The sequence below is a fragment of the Tauraco erythrolophus genome, chromosome 1, assembly GCF_009769465.1.
Source record: "Tauraco erythrolophus isolate bTauEry1 chromosome 1, bTauEry1.pri, whole genome shotgun sequence".
Lineage (NCBI taxonomy): Eukaryota > Metazoa > Chordata > Aves > Musophagiformes > Musophagidae > Tauraco > Tauraco erythrolophus.
Window position 1 is genome coordinate 51,366,213 of NC_141465.1, and position 25,062 is coordinate 51,391,274.

The window sequence follows — 25,062 nt, forward strand, 5'->3', positions numbered from 1 at the left end:
ATGTATTTTGCAGCGAATGTGACTTGGTCTGCAGTGCCTTCGCATACTTTGCTCCACTGCTGTTCATCCTGAGGTTTGGCTGTAGGCTTTAGATGTGCTTTAGCAGCAGAAACCCTTACTGCTCAGCCCCTCTCCTCATTTTCGTTTTTATATTGGTCTGCAAATAAAATTCTGGGCTGAACTCCTGAAATGGAACTAGTCGCCTTCCCTGGTTGCTGGCTATCTAAATCAACCTGGTCTGTATGGCAGTTTTTTACTAAATATCAGTCTTTAAAGAATTTTTTGTAATTTCTGCCTTTGTGGCTTAGTCTTTTGCCGCATTGTCATAGGCATAGGCTTAATGTCTCCCAATCTCATCACATATTATGAAAAGGTTGTATCTCATTAAGAGAGGAAGCGTTGGATGAGACAACTTGCTGGCTGAGATTAATGCTTAAAGCACGAGATCAGCACCCATGTTAGCACTGGAGGAAATAGCATATGGTTTGCTTTATCTGCCGTGTTTATCACTCATGGGACAAAGGTTTGAAGATTGAGAAATGACTTAAGATAAGTGTTTAAAACTTATATTGCAGCAATCGGGAAAGTAGTAAGAAGGGAAGGGGGGAGAACTTGACACTTATGCATTGCTTGAAGCTTTTAGAGGATGGTTTAGTAGATAGAATTAATGCTTTTGAATAGTTAGGATTGATGGCTTCTGAAGTCTTCAGTTCAAGCTCTTGTGAAGTTGATTCTGTTATTGTGCACTGACTTCTTCATTGCTTGCTTAGGAAAGGGGTTATGCTGGGAGAACATAGGGGAAATAGTCTCCCAGCCTGTTAGTTTTGTGTTTGTAAAACATCTGCTCTGAAGTCCATCCAGCTGTTTGAAGGAGTAGGTCTCACTGATACAGAGTGGAGGGCTTTGTTAGTGGGTTCCCTCCAGGGACAGTCTGTAACCAAAGGTTTTGTGTAACATATTTTCTGTTTAAAGAAAGGAAATTCCAGATGACGTTTGTATTTTCTGTGTATTTATACTGATAAGTCCATCAGTATTATACCACTTTAATTAGTTTTTGAACAGGCCTTTTGTAAGTTTGAGTAGTCAGAAGAGAGATTTCCACCTTTTAAACCTTCCAAAGTAAGTAAAGATCATTAAGAAACAGAGATCTAGACTATGACAGCAGCCAGCAGAAGTACTGACTGAACAATGACAAGTTCCAGGAAGGGAATTTTAATGTCAGAGGCAATCAGCTGTTTTGACCAATGACTAAAATTTGTGTGACTTAAAGCAAATAGGGTGCATATGCTATGGATTTTCAATCTAATTTATGTTAAATGGGGAAAAACCTACTCTTTGTAGAACATTTTCTTTGTATAATCATTATCCCAAGTGTAAAGAAGTTGTCTTTCCTTTCTTGACTGTGGGATTTGAACAGCTTTCAGTAATGGTTAAAAGAATATGGTACCGTTTCACCTTTCAGCTGCCTGTTTGAGAGAGTGCGTTTGCCGTACGTGGTCTTGCAGGGCGGGGATTTCAGTATGCACCGCTGTGTGGGTGTTGGGAGAAGGAGAATGGAGAAATACGCCTTGCACCGGGGCTGAGGTCTCTCCTGAGGCTGCTGGTTTGATTACCTTCGGGAACCCAACCCATTGCTTCATGTTGTTTCCTGAGGATACTTCATCTCCTCTACAAATTAACTTCATCCTGTTTATAAAAAGGTCTGCTGAGATGGGAGCTTCAACTGCAGACTATTCCTGGACTCCAAGAAAGCTTTTTAGAGAAGTGCTTGATTGACATCAAGTTTTGATGCTGTGTTATGAAACCTTAGGATAAGCCCAAGACCTCTTGGCAGCTGGACTGAAGCATATGTCTGAGCAGTAATGCCAGAAGCAAAGTAAGAACTGTGGTGACCGTGGTGAGAAGAGGATTTGCGCACTGATTTCTTGCAAGAGAAGGGAACTTTCTCTGAAGGTTGGGTCTGAGTTGTTTTGTGCTTTTCACTAGACATCTACAGAAATAAAAATGCACAGCAAAATTGTGGGTGTAGCAAGTTTAACCAGAAGTGGCTGAATTTGCAGCTACAAATCTTTGGACTGCTTCCCTCTTCCCACTCTCCTGGTTGAATCTGTTATATGGAACACGCAGTGTGTAGGTTTTAACATCCCCAGCATTTGCTGAATCTGCTAGGCGTCTTTGCAGCCTGCGGAATTGGCTGCGGCGGCTGGACCAGCGAAGCCTGCCAGACCGCAAAGGCCATTACTCCATGGTTGCTCCATCGTCCTACACACAAAAAGGGGTGCCTTTGGGCACGTCTGCCCTGTGCAGCGTGGCGCACTGTGAGGCCATCGAGACAAGCAAAGTGACAGGCAAGGTTAATTAGCCTCAATACAGTACACCCTGGAATACATGTTATCTTGCGGTTTGGAGGGTGGATAATACCCCTACGTGGTGCTGCCCTGCTCTGCGGCTCCTCGGCACGGGGCTGCTCAGAGTGGGCTGGGGACACCTAAAGTCGCCTTGTGGAGTGCAATAGAGACGTGTCCTGGTTTCGTTGCTCCCAGAGCCAGGCTAGTACAGCTTGTGAGATGGTGCTGCAGTCTGTCTGGATTTAGGGGAGCGGTCGAACATGTGCTTAACAGCAACTCTGTGCTTCACTTCTGAGCATGGCTTTAGGTCTCTAATGGCAGACATCCTTTTAAACCCAAGCTGTGTTTTCTTAAAACATTTTATCCCTTAAAGGATTGCACGTGTGTTTTAGGTTACTTGAGCTTGCTTCCTTTCTTCTTGCTTGGATTTTTTTTATGCTTTTTTTCTTTCCATCGTGCTTGCTAGTCAAAGCAAGAATTTAAATTTTCCGTGTACGTATACATATGCCCACTTTTGCTTTTATGCGTCTCTCACACAGTCTTTTGCCTTGGGTAAGCGGAACTTACTCGGCAAAGAAAGCAAACAGAGAGAACAGACCCATCGCCTCCTGCCCCTGGAAGGAGCAGAGGGCATGTGGAATAAATCAAAACGCAAAGCATAATAATGAGGTCCCATGGGAAAGAGAGCCTTGCGATTGTGTGTCTGTGTGCACTCCCCTTAGAGACGGCAGCTGGGGGGCTCCTTTCTTTCTCGCCCGCATCTCCCCTCCCGATGTCACCGATCCATTCACCACCCAGGGAATTGATTAACATTCGTCGGGAGCCTTGGGAGACGGGGAAAGAGAGGGAGGGCGGAGGGCGAGGAGAAGGGGGACGAGAGCTGGTGGTGCTGGTCCCCGCGAGGCGGCAAGCCGGGGCACGGTCGGGCGCAAGGTGGCTATTTTATAGCTGGGGATCGCGGTGACGTATGGCTGAGCGCTCGCTGGCACGGCTCCTCGCGGACCAGTCAGCGGAGCGAAATTGAAGCTGACAAGACTTTTCTGGCGTTTTGGAAAGGACTGTAATCTACTGTAGGGGAGAACAGAGCCGCTCAATCACCGCCGCCGTAAATAGGAGACGGAAGGGAGTGAGAAAGGAGGCGAAGAGAAAAAGTGCTTGCTGGGGGGGAGGGGGGGGTGGCATTTTTGGTGGATGGTATGAAGCCAGCCATGGAAACTGCAGCGGAGGAAAATGCAGAACAAAGCCAAGAGAAAAAAGGTACCCAGGGGTCTAACAATAGCCTGTTTAAATCTTTTGATGCAGGGGGCTTAAAGAGGTTTAGGCCAATTTTGTCACTTTTTCGGATAGCTCTTAAACAATCATTACTGCGTCTTCGGGCTTTCAGCCGTCCTTTCCTGCATGGCTTCACAACAAATTAATAGAGCAGCAATCTTTCTGTCTACGTCTGTATTTGTTCTGAATCTGTCCTAACTCTACCAGAATTGATGTTTGCAAAAAAAGTCTTGTTATTGCTGCGTCTTTGATGGATTTTGGTAAATTTGGGTTACAGAGGTAGCGTGTGCCTGTGTGTTTGCATGTCGTTTTCAGAGCCATAATCTGGTGTTTTCATCGAGACTAGCCATGTAGCAAGGATTTGCAATGCAGTGTGGGAGACCTGGGTTATAGTAACGTATAATAGATTATAATATCGTGCAACCTTCGTGTAGTTAGCTTGGTGCCAAATGCTACTCATAATTTTAAAATTCATTTTCCTTTTCTGTGGTGTCATCTGGCAAATTTTGCTTCTGTAGAGATCTGCCTGAGCTATGATAACGGGGAATAATGCAATGAGTTTCACAACATTAGGTTTCAGTATGTGTTAATGACCAAGAATTGCTGCTTAATGGAGAGAACAGTTCCATGGTAGTGGTTCTGCAGTAGGGAGAGGGCAGCACAGAAGGAGAGGTCCTTCATCCATCCCAGCCTTACAGGTGATTTATTCGATCTGGAGTGCTGAACTTCAGAGGGTAAATTCAACTGGCAAAGGATGTTTTGTTTCTGCATCATATAATTTATGCCAAATAAATGTCCCTCTTCAGTGTAGCAGAGTAGTACAAATCATAGCAATATTTTTTGGCTAAATAATACAGCAATAACAAATTAAAATTTCCACTGCCTTTTTATATTAGTCATAGTATACTGTTGAACCTGTTGTGTGTCATTTATAAGCAATCTGGGTATCTCATGGGCTGATACACAACTAATACATTTCCCCAAGTAGTATTGTTCCATTTATTGTTAAACAGTTTAGATATGAACGTAATGATAAATCCTAATAGTGTCCAGTACCAGATTTGTTTTCCTGCTTTGAATCTGATTCCTCCTACATGCTTTGTATAGTTCAAACCTAGCTTCAGTTTCAAGTAAATGAAATTTGTCAAGTGATTAGAGATAGTACTACATAATCCCTTAGGGATTTCACAAAAGGAGGTCCACTGATGAGAGATTAAACTCTGAAAGCCATTAGTCTATGTGGACAATAACCCACCTCACTGCAGATTTGGAGTAATTAATGTGCAAAATGTCCTAAATACCTTGACTATAAACCCACCTTGAACTCACAGATCATTCTTCAAAAATTAAAAGCAGTTTTTTCTTCTGATTGATGAGTTTCTTTTAAACTGATAGAACTCATGTACAATAAACACCAAAGAAAGTTATCCGTATGCTTTAGCAGCTGTGCAAAACCAAATGTGTTGCCGAGTGTGTTTATGATGAGTTTATGGTTTCCCTTTTATTTTGGCAAGGATGAAAGCACAACATGTAGAATAGTAAATCTGTTACCAAGTCAAGGTGGTTGATCTGTTCCTTTCATAGGATGCAAGCAGGGAAACTTCCTATCTTAATTTTACCACCATTTGCTAGTTTTTCTGTGATAATTTTATACTTTGGATCTGTTACATAGGTATGTGTATGTAAGACTTCAAGGCTTCGTTGTTGCCAGTTTCCTAATTTCTGAAAGTAACACATGGTCTCTCACATTATGCTCTTCATTTCTATTCACTTAAATTCCCAATATGTTTCACAGTGGATTGAAATGCAGAAAGCTATAACAGTCCTATTCCTGGTTTCAATAGCAAAATAAATAGCCCAGATCCCCCTGCAAAGTTGCTGCCATGAAGTGGTGATGTAGGAGGCACATTTGGGTTTGGGGGGCAGATTTCCCAACATCCTAAGACTGTCAAGCCCCATTGGGTTTTTAGATGGGCTCAGCGGGCATCAGGTACCTCTGAAATAGCAGGATTTTTCAAAAGGGCTCTTGGAAAACGCTGCTGCTTCATTTTGGGGTATAAAACAGAAGCTGACCCTTTCAAAAATGTGTCCATTTACTGTCTGGACTGGATCTCCTGCTTGCTATGCCTTACATGCTTGCCAGGCTTGCATCATTTGCTTCTTCCTCTAAGATGCCACCTGGACTTAGTGTAATGGCCGTCCTTTATGTGCGGCCCTAGACCCAGTGATTGCAAGGCAGCTGCCACAGCTTGAAGCAATTGAAGTGCTGTCACCAAGTCTTTTAACTCTTCCTTTCAGAAATGAATTGCAAAGTCCAAGGAGATGAACCAACATCTGAAGGGGTTTGGGGGATGTCACTGTTGCTAAGACTGAGCAAGAGAAGATCCTGAGCATTTCACTTTGGGTGTTCAGGTTCACACACAGTATGTTTTGCGCTGCTAAGTTCTGGGGAGAGTATCTGCATTTATCTAATAGCAAATTGTACTTTTAAGCTAAGCATTTTTTACCCAGTACCAGAATTTTAAACTGCAGGTTTGCGGGTTGTGTTTTTTAATGCAAGGACCTCCTCAATGATATACTGTAATTGTATGGAATAAACATTTCGAAGAAGTTGGGCTAGAACTACGTGCTTTCTATATACAGGGCTCCCCGTACTCGAGAGAACACTGGAGAGCAATGCTATCCAAGCACTTGGAATGAGCAGCAAGATCTAATTTCAGTTTGAGCACCTAATACAGTCAGATAGGAACGATGATGTTGCATAGGTACTGGTTTGTGTTTCCTATCCCTATAGCAAATGTGGATGGCCAGCTATTTTGGATTGCAGTGTAGCCGAGACAATTTACACAAGCTAATGTACTTTATGAATAACTACTGATGGATAAATGAAAATGGTTGATCTTATTTAGATTTTTAAAGTTTGCTAAATTGTATGTGAAATCCAGTTTTATATTTTAATAATTATTTCCATGAATCCCCTGCCTGATTCAGGCAGTGATATTACCCAGCTGATGGATTCAGTGTTTATCAGACATTTGTTTCTCTGCACCCAGATGAGTGGCTGCTGCCCCAGTTTTTTTAATTGGAAATGGAACAATACCCATGTTGATGGAGATAAGAAGTCAGCTTTATGCTGTGTATCAGCAGCCCTTATCAGAGGAGAACACCATGAGCAAGCCAAAGCAAAATGTTTAACAGATACTTTACAGGGCTGCAGGACAGATTGGATGCATTTTAAAGATGAAGGTTTACAAATTATTACAAATGACAGGGTTTATCTTGCAGGCATTAAATTAAATCAAAACGTGAGGACTGGGGAGGCAGATTTACTGAGGTGGAATAAATTAGAAAAACGAAATGCCGTTTTGCATCAGCAGAGAAGGGTATAGATCCTGATGCACATTAACAGAGACAAGAAGTTTCCCTTTTCATTTAATTATGAGAAATACTACCAAGTTGCAAAATGAAAAAAAAAACCACCAAACCAAAACCAAACCTAACTGTGGATGACCATGTTGAAATCACCAGTTACACAGGGGAGGATGGAAGAAAGCCATTACTTTAGGATATAGTTTCCTTATATGAATGCATACGATGTTCAAATCGCATATGGTGTGCTGAGGAATAATGAAAACCAGCCTGAGCAGCTGTACCCAAGGTTCCTTTTAATTGGCTCTTCCCTACTAATGTGCCCTCGATGAAAGAAGACCTCGTGCTCAGAAATGGCTGTGAGCTTTTTTAATTTTCATCATGTACGAAGTGATCTTTCAGCTTTTAAACTCTAAATAGACAAGTATATGCTGGTCAGAAAGAAAACAATTCCCTTTAACACAATTGTGCAACTGTGTGGAGTGGCGTAAATGAAGCTGCTAAAGTGCGCCGTGAGGAAGGAGCGAATTAATGTGCAGTTTATTGTTTTTTTAGCAGAATTCTTTTTACACAGTGAGCTTATGACATTTTGATGCATCATAGATAGATGTATTTTTCATTATAGCAAATTGAAAAATTGGGTTTTTTTTAAAATGTGTCATGGCTATTAACCAAAATTTTCAAACGTAGCCCCTTAACGCTAGGCTCATGCAGTAGTATCAGAGCTGTCAAGTCATGTAAAGATTTTTAGTGTGCTGCGTGCTTTTTCCCATTTCAAGCAGTTTATTGGTGTTTCAGATCCCCTGAAAACAATAACTGCTTTAAGTATGAGTCCCTGTAGAATACGACTGTAGGAAGAGAGGTCCAGCCCAGAGACAATCTAGGACACGCGATATTCTGGGGATAATAATTTGGCAGGCTTAGTGATTTAGGTTTTAATGAATAGGATTTGGTTTCTAAATGGGAGGGGGTTGAAAAGCACTCGGCGAACGTACTCGTACTGGTCTGAATGACCACATGAAAGCAGAAAACTTAGACATATGTGCCACAGGATATGGTAACAGGGCAAAAAAAAAAAACCCAGATGGCACTGTACATGCGCAGTGGACTTTGCAGTGGGAGCAAAGGGGCTGAAGAGGGGAGAGAAGAGGGGTGGGGGGGAACCCCCTTCAGTTACTCTGACCTTTCTCCATTTTCTGGCCAGCCTTGCTTCTAATGCAGTATTCATCACCAGATTGCCAGATCGTAAACAACCAAATGACAGCCCTCCCTCCGCTCCTGTGGACTGCTCCGTCAGCTGCGACCGACAAACGTCGCAACTGTTTTGTTTCCTCTAAAACCGTATGCTAAAGGCAGCAAGCGTGAGGATGTTGGGCACTGGGAATTTTATTAGGGGTGTGTGAGATGATTCATCCGAAATGAATATTGAGCACCGCAGTCGTCGCCATCAGTGTGCCTGCGTGGTGTGACATGGAAACGTTGTCAGTCCTGACTCGTCGGCGCAGGATCGAGCACAGCCCGGTTCGCACAGGAGGCCTCGAGCTGCGTGAGCTTGGCTGTGCGTGGAGAGTTTTGTAACCGAGGCCTGGGAATGCAATCAGTGTAGTTAATTCCTCAAAAAGATAAAGAAGTCATTTAAACCTATTTCCTTTCCTAAGTATTCGGGGCACAGAGATAAACTCTAATGCATATGCACTGTGTGCAGTGGTTTTTAATGCCACCGAAGCCTGTGGGACTTTTGACTTGGTGGTGATTTTGCATGAGGGGGCCTGGGTGGGTCCCAGCAAAGTCGCCAAAAGATGCTCTGCACCTTCAGAGGTCGTGCCAGGCGTAAGGCAGTAAGGGCTACCAAACAGCTGTTGCTAAGTGGCTCTTTGCAGAGCAGTAGAAAAACTGAGATTCCTTAGGGAGTTTGGACCGGCTCCTCATGAAGGGAGCCCTGTCATTGCAAAACCAGAAATTGCTAATTAAAAAAAAAAAATCCAAACAACTTCATAGAATGTTTTCACTTACTGAAATGATGCTACAAAGTTTAGATGATACTATCTCCACGTTTCAGGGTTTGATGTTTGTCCCACAGCAGGCAGTGGGGACTTCACTAGTGTCCACCCCTCCAGGCTAAGGGACAAACTATCTGTCTGCTCTGCTGCTCTGAGCAAGCAGGTCTTGTAGCCACTGCAGGAGAAATCTCAAATTCTGGGTTCAGGCCTAGTAAGACAAAATCCTTTTGGTCTAGATGCTGCTGCAATGCAAATGAAGATTTTTATTTTTTTTTCTGCCCCCAAGTCTTTGCAGCTGGTTGTCTTTAATTTATTTATTTTTAAATCTGAATCTCTTACCGATTTCCAGTAAGTAGCTTCAAAAAAGCAGGGAGCAGACAGTTGGGAGGGAGGGGGCAGACCATATGCAGTACTAGCAAGGAATTCTGTTTAATTTTATATCCAATTCAATTGTTATGACGTTCCTTGTGATCTCATAAACAGGATTGTTCCTGTGTAAGCTGAAGGAGATGATGCTATCCTGAGCATGCACAGTCATTTTGGAACAATACTTTCAAAACATTTTTAATTTGATTATGGTCATAAGATGGGGAATTTGCCTTTCCTGAAAGGAAGGGTAAGCTGTACAAAACAGAATAATGTCTTTTAGGAGAAACACACTACCTGGTACCTGCTCGCAGGTTCATGCTTGAGTCACAGAGAGCCGAGAAACTCCAAGCCACAGAGTATCCTTTAGAAAGCCATTGATACTAAGGTTGTATCCCAAACCCAAAAGACTGTTTTAGTGTTGGAGTTCATTTGCTGGTGTAGGAGATGAACAAATTCTTGTTTCAAATCTCTAGATCCAATATTTGGATTCGAGGCCAAGATTTTTTTTCTCTTCTTGACATATGTAAATCTAGCTGTGCCAAACTCCTCGTTGTACCAGCAGGAAAACCACATGAGAGAGGGACCAGGTCCAGGAGCTTCCTAGCCCCCTCACAGGCCAGAAATTTACGGCATTCCTACTCCTCTGACCCCCAAAATTTGTCTCTGATCTATGATAGGTGGGTTTTCAGCATTGTAACCTTCACTTCCTCCACCTGCTGGAACACTGCTTAAGTCGGATTTATTTTGGCCGGATGTGGTGGTTACTTTTTCATTTAGCCCCTGCAGAGTGGGACTCTCATACATTTTAAATAAAGATCTGTCTGTCTCGCCTTGATAGCCTTGACAAAGCCATAGCAGTGCAGAGGGGGGAACATGTAGATTCAAAAGCGGTTTGATGTTTTGCCAGTGGTCTCTTTCAAGGAGCTTGGGAGGCTGTGCCGATGAGCGTGCGAGCAGGTCGGGTGTGTTACTGCGCATGGGTCTTACTGCTGAGCTTCATCTGTCCTCTGAAAACACGAGAAGGATAACTGCTCTCCCTCATTGTAAACCCAGAATCAGTCTGGTTTAACGTACTTGGTCCAGGTTTTTGGATGTGAGTAAAGCCTATGTGAAATAAAGCCCATGACCTTTTTCCTTTTTTCAGTGTAAGAAAGTAATGGAGAAAGCTTGTGTGTGTGCCCTACCTCTGCACAAGACAATAACCGTTTTCTTTGAGAGATTTAGGGTCTTTAAAAAAAACGGGTGGCGTGGTTTTCCACGACTTTGTCTTCCTTTGCTTCTGGAGCAGAGCTCTGCCATGGACAAAGAGAGGGAGATATGGCAGTGGGTGGGGGTAAGGAATAGAGTCTCCTTCCTTATGTGTTTAATTCAAATCCTAGGTGAAGTTTTAGATATTCGACCTTTCTTAACACTTGTGTGTCTCCCTGTCGATGTCCCTCCCAGCCCCTCCCTTGGTTTGAGAAAGTTATGTCATTTCCATTCTGAAACTACAGCGTGTTTTTCTAGGCTCTTTTTTTTAAAGTTAAATGACTGAAAGTACTGAACTAAAACTTGCTGGTGACACTGACTTTTTACCACCTGAAATTGGCAGTGATCACCAGACCAGAAATGGAAATTGGCAGGTACCACTGGATGTACAAGAGTTCAAGGCCACACCGGTACCATCATGTGCCAGCATTGAGAGGCAATATTAGTCCTTTGGGGATTCAAGGTAAATAAAGGGCTGGGTGAAAGGGAAATGGAGAGTTCAGAAATGGTAGTAGCATAAACCTAATGCTTTGCACTAGTCCTAACAATTTAAGATAAATGTTCTTCTGTTTTTCATGTTTTGTTTAAGGCTATAAGGAGTCTAGTTCTTACATAAGAGTACTTGACATAAATTTAAATTCAGTTGTTAATGCTTGAAAGACAGTGTGTGTTGAGGGACACCTCCCTGTTAACTGCTGCCCAATTGCTTCAAAAATGTTTTCAGATGAGATGGTGTAGTATGGGTTTTGTATGCAGGTGAATCTATCAAACTGATCAGCCACAAATGCAGTAATTGACACTAAAGCAGTGACAACACATCTGATTTACTAGTCTCCTACAATATGCTTCCTAGACAATATTCCATGGTTTTGTTTGCATTTTTCCCTTGCTAGAAGCGCTGAGTGTGTACATCAGAGTGTAAAGGAGGATTTCAGCTGAGGCTTTATAAATTGTTTGGAGATTCTACATGCCTGTCCTTTTGATGTCTGCCTTGAGTCCTCAAAAAGATCCTATTTTGTTTCCCTGAAGCTTCATTTTGAGAGTCGGGGAGGAATTTAGTTTTGAAGTATCTCAGAGGGGCACCTGAAATCAAGCACATAACTGACCGTAGTGGAGAATTCCAGCCTGACCAAAGGTTAACACAGCAAAGGATATAAATGCTCAGAGATAGCATTTGCAGCTCACCCTATCCAGCAATCCTCTTCCCTTTATGGAGCTGACTGACTGAAGGCTGCTTGACAGCTTGTTTGCTGGAGATGCCTGCCTCCGCATCAGAGACACTAACAGCTGCAGGGAAATATTCACCAAAGCCTGCTGCCTAATCCTTCCCTTTCCCATTATATTTTCATACACATTTGTTCTTTAGGACTCAAATGTTTATGTATTTCAAAATGGCTTTTTTTTCCAAATACTTAGATTGCAAATTATGATCTCTGTCTGCAATATTGATATTATTTTTGGCCATGATTTATGATAAGACTCTGTGCTGCCAAAAGATGCTCCAAAACTTCACTGCACATGGAATGTTTTATACAAGGGAGAAATGGTTCAGGAAGGAGTGACAGATTATGAGTTCTGTCTGCCTGGGAAGGAGGACATGGAAGGAGCTGGCTAGGTGCCTGGCTATCAGGGTCTTGTGCCCTATCAGCTGTTCCCAGTGATGAGATATCTTCGTATGTGCTGGCACGGATGAGGCAGGACACAGAGGAGACATGCAGCCTTCTGTTGCAACAGCTGGGAGTCTGGCATCTAAAGTGGTGCTAGAAACCCTTGCAACTGAACCCTATGCAGGCTGCCTTAGGAAGCTTCCTGAGCTAGGGTGCAGGTAAATGTGGTGCCTGTCATGGAGGAGTTGAAGATGAAAGGGTTCTTGCTGATTGGGGGTAGAAAAAAACCCACCAACAAAGGCCAGAAATGCCAGTTCGAGGGAAGGTGCTTTAAATGGCTACACTTAAAGAAATAAAAAGTTTTTTAGGCAGCAATGGAACTGCTCTGAACAGGTCTTGAGTAAGACTGATCTACCGGTGATGGGTTAGCCACAGTGAAAATAATGGTCTTTGCTCCTTTCCCTTAGATCGGAGGGAAAACGTCACTTCAGTCATGACACAAGTCACAGCTGTAACATGCCTCCCTTCAGTACTAGCATACAGCTCCCAGCTGCTGGGTGGCACTGGCTCCTGTGCTAAGATAAACTCTCTGTTTCTTTGACAAGCCACATTATTTCTTGGGTGCCTTTGCAGTACGGATATTTCTATTTTGCCTCCTCTGTCAGTGTCCGAATGGACATCACTAGGAGACCACCTCTGTGGCAGTCCTCATGGCATCCATCGTTTCTCCCAGGGCCTCCATGTATGACATGATCTCCCTTTTCCATTTTAAGCTTTAATCCGGCACTTGAGCAGCAAGGGAAGAGTCAGCGTGGGATAGTCACTGTGGTGCTGGAGCCAAGACATCCCCAGAACACCTGCAAGCTTAATGAGCCTTTCAGAATGCCTAAACCAATTTTTTTTTCCCCAGGAAGCAAAGAACCATCTTTTTCTTTAGTAAGAGAAACTTAGCAATGGTTGTTTAACATCAGCTTAGCTGTAGGCACGCTTCCAGGCTGGGTGGGTGTTGTTTGCTTTATGGTAATTTTTTTTTTTTCCCTTAACTTGCTTCCCCCAGATGCTCGGAGGTGTTTCAGCTGCTTTGTAAGTGCTTAAGGGCATGCAAATGTGGAGTATCTCACTGAAACACTCTGCCCCCTTACCGAAGCAAGCTTAAACTTTGAAAATGGTGTGATGGGGACTCAACTAGGGAAATACCTTCATGAAAGCTGTCGCAAGGCAAAGGTCTTCTGCAGTTGTGGATCAGGTTTCTTACCACTTCTCTAGTTCCGTAGTTGGATAAACATCTGGGAAGATCTTGGCAGCTTCAGTTATCTCTGATATGGAGAATTTACCTTCCAAATCTTAGATCCACCAGGCTGAAATCCTCACACACCCTGTTTTTGGCCCTCAGCTCTAGGGAGAGAGAGCTTGTGTTTCTGTTTGCTTCTTTGTTTTCAGCTGCCAGAAGGGTGGAGCTAAGAGTCACAACTCCAGTCTCCCAGGTAAGATACTCACCTTTGATTAAAGTCAGCTTTAAAAATTGTATCAGCCAAGTACAGGTGAGTCTGGAGGATGGTTGAATCTAGGAAGCCCAGATGTCTTTACAAAAGATTTCACAGAACTGCTGAAGAAGCCCATGGGACTGAAGTGCTTATGCGCTTTTGGACCTCCCCTAGTGAGCCTCTCTGGACCTTCAAGCATTTCAATATCTTTGGCAGTCTGCCTATCACTTCATCTGTTCTACCTCTTTGGCCTGAGTTTATCCAAAATAATCACTTGGGCTGGCACCTACTGAATCAGCAGTTCTTGTGTGATCACCCTACTGAGTGTTTCGCCAAGAAGGCAAAAATAGGCAAAGCGAGGAGAGTGAGGTCAGGGTGAGGGCAGGAAGGAGGAATGTCATCAGGCACGTTGAGCCGTGGGTTGTTGATATGTCAGCTGAGAGTTAAAGTCACAGTTTGGACCAGAGGCTGCCCTTGCTGGTACGGTGCGTTTGCACTTCAACCTCTGTGCATCCAAAGAAGGGTTATGAAACTGGTGAAAAGTGTAGAGCACAAGTCTTATGAGGAGCAGCTGAGGGAACTGGGGTTGTTTAGCTTGGAGAAAAGGAGGCTGAGGGAAGACCTTATTGCCCTCTACAGCTGCCTGAAAGGAAAGGAGGTTGTAGTGAGGTAGGTGTTGGTCTTTTCTCACAAGTAGCAAGTTATAGGACAGAGGAAATGACCTCAAGTTGTGCCAGGGGAGGTTTAGATTGGATTTTAGGAAAGATCTCTTCACTGTTGTCAAGCACTGGAACAGGCTGTCCAGGGAAGTGGTGGAGTCACCATCGCTGGAGGTATTTAAAAGACATGTAGATGTGGTGCTTAGGGACGCGGTTTAGTGGTGGACTTGACAGTGTTAGCTAATGGTTGGACTCAATGGTCTTAAGGGTCTTTTCCAACCTAAATGATTCTATGATTCCATGATTCAATGAGCCCTTCCACATGCTCAGACTATGCAAAATCCCAAGGGTTATTTTGGATAGAAAAACACTAGAACGAGTCTTCAGGAGGAATAGTGCCAAAGCTTATATCAGTACTGCCTGAGGTATTCCTTATGTGAGAAGTCTTTTTAAACCACCTACTTATTTTTTTTTTCTGCAGAAGCAAATTACAGCTAAAAAATACCCATCTTCAAGGATTCCTATATAAACCTGTTTGAAGTACGGCCTTTTCCAAAATATAAGTTAGGTATTTTTCTTCTGCTGTGATTTCTGCTGTTTCGTGGGCCAAAAGTAAAACAGAAAAGACATGAATAAAATAAACAAACTTTTGCCTGACCTTTGTCCAAGAGCAGTGAAGCTGGACAAGAGCGATTCTCTTGTCCTACTGTCTCATGGGGCAGTAGCATTCTTCCCATGCAGGTCTGACTCCTTGCTCTCACACAGCAAGGGCCTGGGATGGGTGCTTGCAATAAGCATGGATGTAGTGATTCATATTTCCAAGACGGCACTGTTTGAAAAAGATGTCTTCAGAACACCTGTGAGCTCAATAAGCCTTGCAAAGGCTGGGAATGATACAGATGGGGATTGTGTGTATTTCAATAAATTTGAAGAAGATAAATTAGATAAGCCTGTAGAAGACCAGCCAGATCATCTGTCCTCGCATGAAACAGGCTTGATTCCTGCAGTGGGAGTGCTAATTTTTTTTTTCTATAAGAAGTGCTGATTTGGGCCTGAGATTTGAAGAAAAAAAGGGATTATGTTTACTGCTATCTGTTCTTAGAGTCTTCTCTGTGTCATTTAACAGCATCCAGAAGAGAAAAATTTTGCCTTGGTAAAACAGCCTTTTCTCTGATTCGAACATCATGTTTTCTTCAGCAAAAGGAAACAAATTTAGCTTGTTCTGTTGATGAACATTGATAACCTCTGCAAGGGTTTTTTCTTTGTTAATCATGTTAGAAAAAAAATGCGCTCGATTTTAAACCTTTGCTTAGTGTATTTTTGCTGGACTATTTAGTTTATTATCATTGCTTATACAGTACCACAGAGATGTTGGTGCTTTGTGGATATAAAAAGGGGTCTGTTAATGATGCTTCCAGGCTGTGAGATGCTTGATCTTAGTGTGCACCAGTTCTCCTGGTTTCTCTGTGCCCATTCCAAGACGGGCAGCAAGAAGAAGGATTTTTAGTTCTCTGCTACACGAGAACCTAATGAAGTTTAAAGATGGCAGACTTGAAACTGATGATGGACAATAAATACCTTCTCAGAAATGGGGAACTGGCTGTATGACAGTGCTAAAACCAAAAGTCTTGCATATGAATCAAGAGTATCTGGAGAAGTTGTAATTAATGCCGCAAACCTTCAGAAGGGAGCTACTTGTTCTTAGAGTAGCTCTTAAATAGTAGAGGTTGGAGTGAGATTTACTAGATGGATCAGACTACCTCAATCTCATGGTTTTTCACTTGAATGAAGCATCTTGTGCTTGTCACTGCGAAGGATGAGAGTGGTGATGTTGCTGGATTTCAGGTCTCATCCTTTGTGGCAGCCCCGATGGCTGTGGTTTCCAAAGGTCACGTCTTCTCCATCACAGATGCTGTGCTGGCTAAGAAGGAGTATTTATTGATTTACAGCTCTGGAAGAGGGGGATGCGAACGCAGAGGAGAGGTTATCGATCTGACTAGGCTAAAATACCCTTACATTAAGTTTTCTGGCTCTCATGAGGAGTTCATTTTCAGTATAAGTTAATTTCACAACTTCTGATTTGGGGAGGACAAAAAGGCAAAATTAGGAAAGGTTGAACTTGAAAGGAAGTTTTCTGTGAAATCGCTTTAAGAGATTTGTGGGAGGAAAATACACGGTTTTCTCTGTGTTGTGGTTTTAGGCTGATCCAGCAACTAAAACTCACACAGTCTCTCCTTCTCCAGTAAAGTAGAGAGGAGAGAAAAAAAACCAAAGGGACTGAGGGTTGAGACAAGAACAGAGGGAGCACCCACCAACCATGGTCCTGGGCAAAACAGACAGGGCTTTCTCAAAGCAAAACAGTTTATTAATGATTACTTAGAAGGACAAAGGGAAACAAAAGTTTTACTACAAGTTGGTAGTGATGAGCTAACAGAGAGAAGTCCAAAGGCCATCAAAAGGGACTTTAGGGCATTGGGACGATTGGTCGAAGGGTCAGGAGCCCAGGTAGTGTTTTCTTCAATCCCTTTAGTGGCAGGAAAGAACATAGAGAGGAACAGAAAATCAGATTTGATTAACAGATGGCTCAGAGACTGGTGCCACCGACGGAAATTTGGTTTCTTTGATCATGGGGAGGCTTTCCCTGAACCAGGTCTGATGGTACCAGATGGAACATGCCTTTCTCAGAGGGGAACCAGGGTCTTAGCTCAAAAGCTAGCAGGGCTCATTGGCAGGGCTTTAAACTAGATTTGAAGGGGGAGGGGGGGAATATCAAGAATGATAAAGATATGGTGGAAGTACCCGTAGAACAGAAGAAGGGAATTCCAGCCGCTCCAGCCAAGAAGTCAGATTCATACTGCTGTCAGCATGGCACCAGTGCCAGCACTGAGGGTCCAGAGGCTGGGGAAGGATCGCAGGTATGTTCAAACGAACTTACACTGCCGTCCAAGAGAACCCCTGTCGCTCCAGCCAGCGAGTCGGCTTTGTCGGAGGCCCAGCTGAAGTGTATGTACACCAACGCACGCAGCATGGGAAATAAACAGGATGAGCTGGAGATGCGTGCACATGAGCAGGGCTACGACCTTATTGGCATCACGGAGACGTGGTGGGACGACTCCTATGACTGGAGTGTCAACATGGAGGGGTATAAGCTTTTTAGAAAGGACAGGAAGGGGAGACGAGGAGGGGGTGTTGCTCTCTATGTCAGCAACCGGCTGGAATGCGTGGAGCTTCGCCTGGGGTCGGAGGAGGAGCTGACAGAGAGCTTATGGGTCAAGATTAGAGGACAGAGACGGATAGGGGATGTTACGGTAGGGGTCTGTTACAGGCCACCTGGCCAGGAGGACAGAGCAGATGAGGCGCTTTATAGCCAGGTAGGAGCAGCCTCGCGGTCACAAGCCCTGGTCCTCATGGGGGACTTCAACCACCCTGACATCTGTTGGAGAGACAATACAGCAGGGCACAGGCAGTCCAGGAGGTTCCTGGAATGCGTGGATGACAACTTCCTCCTGCAGATGATAGAGGAGCCGACAAGGAGGGGTGCCATGCTCGACCTTGTGCTCACCAACAGGGAGGGACTGGTGGGTGAGGTGAAACTTAAGGACAGCCTTGGCTGCAGTGACCACGACACAGTGGAGTTCAAGATCCATGGGGCAGCAAGGAAACCATTCAGCAAGCTCTGTACCCTAGACTTCAAGAAGGCGGACTTCGGCCTCTTGAAGCACCTGATGGGCAAAGTGCCGTGGGAGGTGGTCCTGGAGGGACAAGGGGCCCAGGAAAGTTGGTCCACATTCAAGGAGCACCTTCTCCAAGCTCAGCAGAGGTGCATCCCGACGAAGAACAAGTCGGGCAAAAAGACCAGGAGGCCGGCGTGGATGAGCAAGGAGCTCCTGGACCAACTGAAAATGAAGAGGTTAGCCTACAGAGGGTGGAAGCGGAGACAGATAGCCTGGGAGGAATACAGAGAAGCTGTAAGAGTGACCAGGGATCAAGTGAGGAAGGCTAAAGCCCTGAAGGAATTGAATTTGGCAAGGGATATAAAAAGCAACAAGAAATGCTTCTATAGGTATGTAGGGGACAAAAGGAAGTCCAAAGAGAATGTAGGCCCCCTCCGGAAGGATACTGGTGCTCTAGTTACCCGGGACATAGAGAAGGCTGAGGTACTTAATGAATTTTTTGCCTCAGTCTTCAATGGTAAAGCCTCTTGTCTTACCACCCAAGCTGTGGAAAGAACTAGCAGGGACTGTGAGGATGAACCACCGCCCACTGTACTTGAAGACCAGGTTCGAGAACATCTGAGGAACTTGAAGGTGCACAAGTCCATGGGACCTGATGAGATCCATCCGCGGGTCCTGAAGGAACTGGCGGATGAAGTTGCCAAGCCACTGGCTATTGTATTCGAGAAGTCGTGGCGGTCTGGCGAGGTCCCCGATGACTGGAAGAGAGGGAACATAACCCCCATTTTTAAAAAGGGGAACAAGGAGGACCCGGGCAACTACAGACCGGTCAACCTCACCTCTGTGCCTGGCAAGGTCATGGAGCAGATTCTCCTGGGAACCATGCTAAGGCACATGGAGAGCAAGGAGGTGGTGGGTGACAGCCAACATGGCTTCACCAAAGGCAGATCGTGCCTGACCAACTTGGTGGCCTTTTACGATGGGGTGACAGCATCGGTGGACAAGGGTCGACCAATGGATGTCATCTACCTGGACTTGTGCAAAGCTTTTGACACTGTCCCGCACGACATTCTTCTCTCTAAATTAGAGAGTCATGGGTTTGATGGATGGACCACTCGGTGGATAAGGAATTGGCTCAATGGCCGCACTCAGAGAGTAGTGGTCAACGGCTCAATGTCCAAGTGGAGACCGGTCACGAGTGGCGTCCCTCAGGGGTCCGTGTTGGGCCCGGCCCTCTTCAACATCTTTGTCGGTGACGTGGACAGTGGCATGGAGTGCACCCTCAGCAAGTTCGCCGATGACACCAAGCTGTGTGGTGCCGTCGACACGCTGGAAGGGAGGGATGCCATCCAGAGGGACCTTGACAGGCTGGAGAGGTGGGCCCGTACCAACCTCATGAAGTTTAACCAGGCCAAATGCAAGGTCCTACATCTGGGTCGTGGCAATCCCAGGCATAAATACAGACTGGGTGGTGATTGGATCGAGAGCAGCCCTGAGGAGAAGGACTTGGGAGTACTGGTGGACGAGAAGCTCAATATGAGCCGGCAATGTGCTCTTGCGGCCCAGAAGGCCAACCGCGTCCTGGGCTGCATCAAGAGGAGTGTGGCCAGCAGGTCGAGGGAGGTGATTCTCCCCCTCTACTCTGCCCTTGTGAGACCTCACTTGGAGTACTGCGTCCAGTTCTGGAGCCCCCAACATAAGAAGGACATGGACCAGTTGGAGAGGGTCCAGAGGAGGGCCACGAAGATGATAAGAGGGCTGGAGCACCTTTCCTATGAGGACAGGCTGAAAGAGTTGGGGCTCTTCAGCCTGGAGAAGAGGAGGCTCCGGGGTGACCTTATAGCGGTCTTCCAGTACCTCAAGGGGGCCTACAGGAAAGATGGGGAGAGGCTGTTCAGGAGGGCCAGTTATGATAGGACAAGGGGTAATGGTTTTAAAATAGAGGGAGGTAGGTTCAGGTTGGATATTAGGAAAAAATTTTTTACTATGAGAGTGGTAGAACACTGGAACAGGTTGCCCAGAGAGGTGGTGGATGCTCCATCCCTGGAGACGTTCAAGGCCAGGTTGGACAAGGCCCTGAGCAACCTGATCTAGTTGGAGATATCCCTGTTCCTTGCAGGGGGGTTGGACTAGATGACCTTTGAAGGTCCCTTCCAGCCCTAACCATTCTATGATTCTATGATTCTAAAAACCGATTACTCGAGAGGACAGAAAGAAACAAAACCAGATCTTAAAACCGACACCTTCCCCCCCCTTTCCTTTTCCTCCCGGCTCTACCTCCTCCCCCCAGCAGCACAGGGGGCAGGGACTGGGGGAGTGCAGGTCAGTTCATTCCGTGCTGTTACTGCTGCTTCTTTCTTAAAGGAGGAGGAGTCCTTACACCCTTTTCCCCTGCTCCAATGGATCCCCTACCCACGAGGAAAAATCCACAAACTTCTCCAGCATGAGTCCAGCCCACTGGAAACAATCCTTCCCCACAGATTGCTCCGGTGTGGGCTTTACCACAGTCTTGGGTACTTAGGGAGCTGTAGCCACTCGCTCCGGCGTGGGTCGTCACGCAGACTCCAGATGCCTCTCTGCCTTGTCGTGCACCCCAACACGACCATCCTCAGGCTCAGGCATCTTCTCCCCACGGGCTGCGAGTGGGTCTCTGCTCCACCGAGGCCGTCCTGGTTGCAGGGGGGCCGCCTGCTATCTCACCATCAGCCGCAGGGGAAACTCAGCTCCGGCACACCTCCTCCCGCTCCATCCTCACTGACCTGCTGTCGATGCGGCTGTTTCTCTCAGATCTCAGTCCTCTCCAGGTGAACTCAGCCCAGTGGGCACCCCGGGAGTGGGGTGCCCCCGAGATCCCCAGCTGGCTCCGCCGCCGCCATCCTCCGTGGGCGGTGCCGGCCCGACGCAGGCAGCTGCCCGGCCGGGAGCAAGGGAGGCGGGGGCAGTGCCCTCCTCCCTCCTCTGCTCAATCCTGGGCGAAGCACCTTTTCCGGTTCCTTTGTCCTGACTTAAATAGGGCAATTCGCAGAGGCGCCCTATTGGCTCAACCCCAAGGGGGATGGCAGTCTGATCTGGTGGCCAGAACTAAGCCTAACCCGGTTCCAAAACCGGGGAGGTCTCAGGGACCAAAACCCCTCTCCTGCCACCAGAACCACCCCCACCTCCACATCAAACCATGACACTCTGTTTGACCTCGTCACTTGTGTAATTTATGTTTAATGTACTTAGTCCAAAAGTGTGGTGAGTGAGCATTTATTGTAATTAATAACAGAGGTTTTAGCTTTGTGTCATGTTTTCTAAGTCAGCAGAATTTAAGATGAGCAGGAATAGGTAAGGGTAGAGCTTCAACAAAGACATCCAAGTGATTTAACACACAGCCTTTTTATTTTAGTGTGCCTATTAAAGTGTAGAGAGGAATTTGCCACATGCTTTAAACTTACCCTTGTAAGATCAAATGTTTTATCTTATTGTACTGTTGCCATTGACCCTTGGCTGCTGCTGTGGCTGATAGATGTGAGGAGAAAAGTTATCTTACTGCCAGATACTGGCTTATTCTCACACAAGGAAGAAGGAGGTAAATTCCATTTTTGCTTCTGAGGTATTAGTGTATTCTTGCATCCCGCACTGCTTCCCCCGTAGCTGTCAATCATGCTGTAAGGTATGAAAATGTACATCCTAGCATGCATAAGCCATTCAGAATGAAGATTTCAAAAATACAGTGGGTGGCAGAAAGTAAAATCGGCATTTGCTTTCATTGACATAAAGTTCATTTTCTACAAAGATCCACAGTGGTTTAGGGCTTCGATGGTGTTACGCACACTTGGTGTTGGGTAATCTTCAGCGCTGGAGAAACAGGAGGTGAATGTAGAGTATTGAGTTCTCCTCTTACATTTATTTGTGAATTGAGAGTAATGCTCCCAACACCAGGCTCCCGTCTATGTGTAATAATGAGCCTGATTTACACGCGTGGCTGCATTTGAGATGTTATCTAGTGCTTTTTCTTTCCTCGGGTCTCTCGCAGCCTTCTTTTTGTTGAAACAGTTCCTCCTTGAGTGCTCCCTGAGCTGGGTGCTGAAGCCAACAGAGATCATGGTTCTGTGGTGGAACATGCCATGTAATTTTCACCATGTATTAACTGGACAGGTATCCCACATGCCAGGATTTCTAAAAATGCATTACGCCATTACAGGAAGCGACGAGAAAAAATGAGGCCTGTTGCTTCATCTTTTAGAACAGCAGGACAGATTTATGGGAGGGGAAGAAATGAAACTTCTAAGGAAAAGAGAATGGGGACTAACTCAGAACAGCAGCCTGGAGGTTTAACTCCCTGAAATGGAGAGCTTTTCAAACCTCCTTTCAGGTTTTCTTTGTTCCTTGTTTTTTTTTGTTCCATACTGACCTTGACTGTGGGATCAATGGTTCATAGCCAAGATATATTGAGGGACTAGTTCAACCTAGGAGGAGTTTGGGACATTAGAGGACAGGCTGTTTTTCTGTCCGGGAGGTGTGGACACTCTTTCCTTACATCACATCTTCTGTGCTTCGCTTTGAGGGACGGCTTTGTGAACATGTGTCTGTCTCAGCTTTTCAAGTCTGGGCTTCAAGAGCTGATGTGTGAACTTCCTAGAGCAAGCCCTGGGAGTACTCAAGAGAGCTACCTGATCCCATTGCATTGTCTTTTGTCATTTCTGAAGCACAGATTTTGTTATTCCACTCCATGTTGACCTCAGTAGGATGAGTTAGAGTCTGAGAATTGTTGTGTTTGGTTTTTTTTAAAGACTGCTTTCCATTAATTCTGCATTACCTTGCTTTTCTGAGTTTAAATCTTAAAGCCGTACTTAAAGTACCAAAGAAGTTTTAGCCACACGATTGCCATTTGACGTGGGGAATTGAATGGCTAAGCCCCTGCATATATGCAATAGCTTGTATGCTGCTGGGTAGCTTGTATAATTGCTCTTTATACATTAAGCAACCAAGTGCCGATTTGTGTACATATGTAGGTTCATCCTTTACCAATTTCCTGTGACTGATAGTTTCCAGGAGATTAAAAGAATAGCTGGTTCCTGTTTTTTTTTCTCTTCTCTTTATTTTTGTCCTTTAGCAAGAATATTTTTGTGTGTGTGTTTAATAGCATTCATTCCCTAGAGAATAATCTCAGTCCTTGTTTTAGCTGGCCTCCTTCTGAGAGTGTGTTAAATCTGTAGCCAAGATCACAGGCAGCTCTGGGCAAATCATTGGGCTGTTATTAACCTGCCTCCATGGCAACTGCTGCTCGCCAGCCTGAGGACAAAAAATGTTTTTATTCTGCTGAGTTGCACAAAAGGTTCTAGTGCTGCCTTGCACAAAATGGCCATTGAAGGGGGAGATGCAGTGATGTGTGTTTGTGCTGTACAGTTTCATATTTAAATCGTTTTGCACTGCTGTGTTGGAAGTGGATGAACAGCTGAAAAGTTCAGCTGTGTTGGCCATATGAAAAGTAAAAGCTAGCAGAAAATTGGAACTAAACTTATTTTAATACTACCTGTTTTTGTCAGCTTGAGTTCACAGGCCTTCAGCCTGCGGTTGTCATCAGTGCGTTATCAAGTTACTTTGTGAGCATGAACCAGGCAAACATCATCATGGGGTTTAAGTTGCACTATATGAAGATACTTGCTTGGGGTTACAGAGAGAGATCATAAAGCAGGTTTCCTGGATAGCTTTCATTTTTTTCAGAAATCCTTTGATTTGCTTCAGTGCTTGTTTGGGAAGCTTGGTAAGCATAGCTTAGTGGTTGATGGGCTTCAAATTTTATCTGTTTTTGAAAGCTGCTTCTGGCAGTACTCTTTTAGGCTTGATTTGTAACAAAATTATAAAACCAGCTGTGTTGCTCAGGCTAGGCATGGATTTAAGCTGCTCATAAAAAGTGTTCGCAGTAGGATCTGTGGGGGGTCTGGCAGCCCCAGCACCATGATGAGGTTGCCTCCTGCAGTTAGTTGCCCTCTGGCAGGAGGCTGTGCAGCTCAGCTGTCAATTTGGGTGCAGAACAACTATGTATATATGGATGCTGTCTCTTGGAAACGTGCTGGTTTGGGATGCTTCCTGCGCTCACAAGCTGGCCGCACACTATTTCTCTGTGAACTGAAGTCCCTCTGCTGCCTGGTTTAGTCTTGGTGCAAGGGCGAGTAGTTTCTGCAGATCTATGTTTGGGCAGTTTTCTCTGCCTTGCTCAAAATAACATGGTTGCTTCTGAGACCTCTTAGGGCATCTGTTGGCCTTGATCTGCGCTGACGAAATTAAGTCCACCCAGATATTGTGGTGTCTTTTTTCCTTGGGCTGTAGAGGAAGACATAATGAGTATGGCCACAAAGATGCTATGTGCAGCTGCCAGTTGCTGGGAAGTGAGAGGGGATTTGCCACTGTTGGCTTGTGTTGGAGGGTCCGTGGATTAGCGGCAGACATTGTATGTTCGGGTAAGGGATCTGACAAACTCACCAGGGCGAATGTTCTGTCAGTGGCCTGGAAAGCCGACTGTGTGGTGTGAGGTGCTGAGGGTACACGTATCTAGTTGGGAAGTGTTATTTATCTATCCTGGGTCTACATGGTGTAGCCAGCAGGACTAGGGATGTGATTGTCCTCCTGTGATCAGCACTGGTGAGGCCACACCTCAAATATTGTGTTCAGTTTTGGGCCCCTCACTACAAGAAAGACATTGAGGTGCTGGAGTATGTCCAAAGAAGGTCAACGAAGCTGGTGAAGGATCTGGAGCACAAGTCTTATGAGGAGCAGCTGAGGGAACTGGGGTTGTTTAGCCCGGAGAAAAACCTGATTGCTCTCTCCTACTACCTGAAAGGAGATTGTAGTGAGGTGAGTGTCAGTCTCTTCTCCCAAGTAACAAGCTATAGGACAAGAGGAAATGGCCTCAAGTTGTGCCAGGGGAGGTTTAGATTGGATATTAGGAAAAATTTCTTCACTGAAGGGGTTGTTAAGCATTGGAACAGGCTGCCCAGGGAAGTGGTGGAGTCACCATCCTTGGAGGTATTTAAAAGATGTGTAGAT

At 45.1% G+C, this 25,062-nt stretch overlaps 1 protein-coding gene across 3 annotated transcripts in view; it reads left to right on the top strand.

Moving 5' to 3' along the window:
- The first annotated feature begins 3,544 nt into the window (after positions 1-3,544).
- Positions 3,545-25,062, top strand: part of GPM6B (glycoprotein M6B) — a 36,432-nt gene continuing 14,914 nt past the window's right edge. For 2 of the 3 annotated variants that reach the window (XM_086609315.1, XM_086609322.1), the window contains exons 1-2: positions 3,545-3,605; positions 10,950-11,069. In XM_086609315.1, the coding sequence (XP_086465441.1) occupies positions 3,545-3,605; positions 10,950-11,069 (181 nt within the window). The remainder of the gene's footprint in view (positions 3,606-10,949; positions 11,070-25,062) is intronic. The other variant, XM_086609326.1, reaches the window with a different exon arrangement.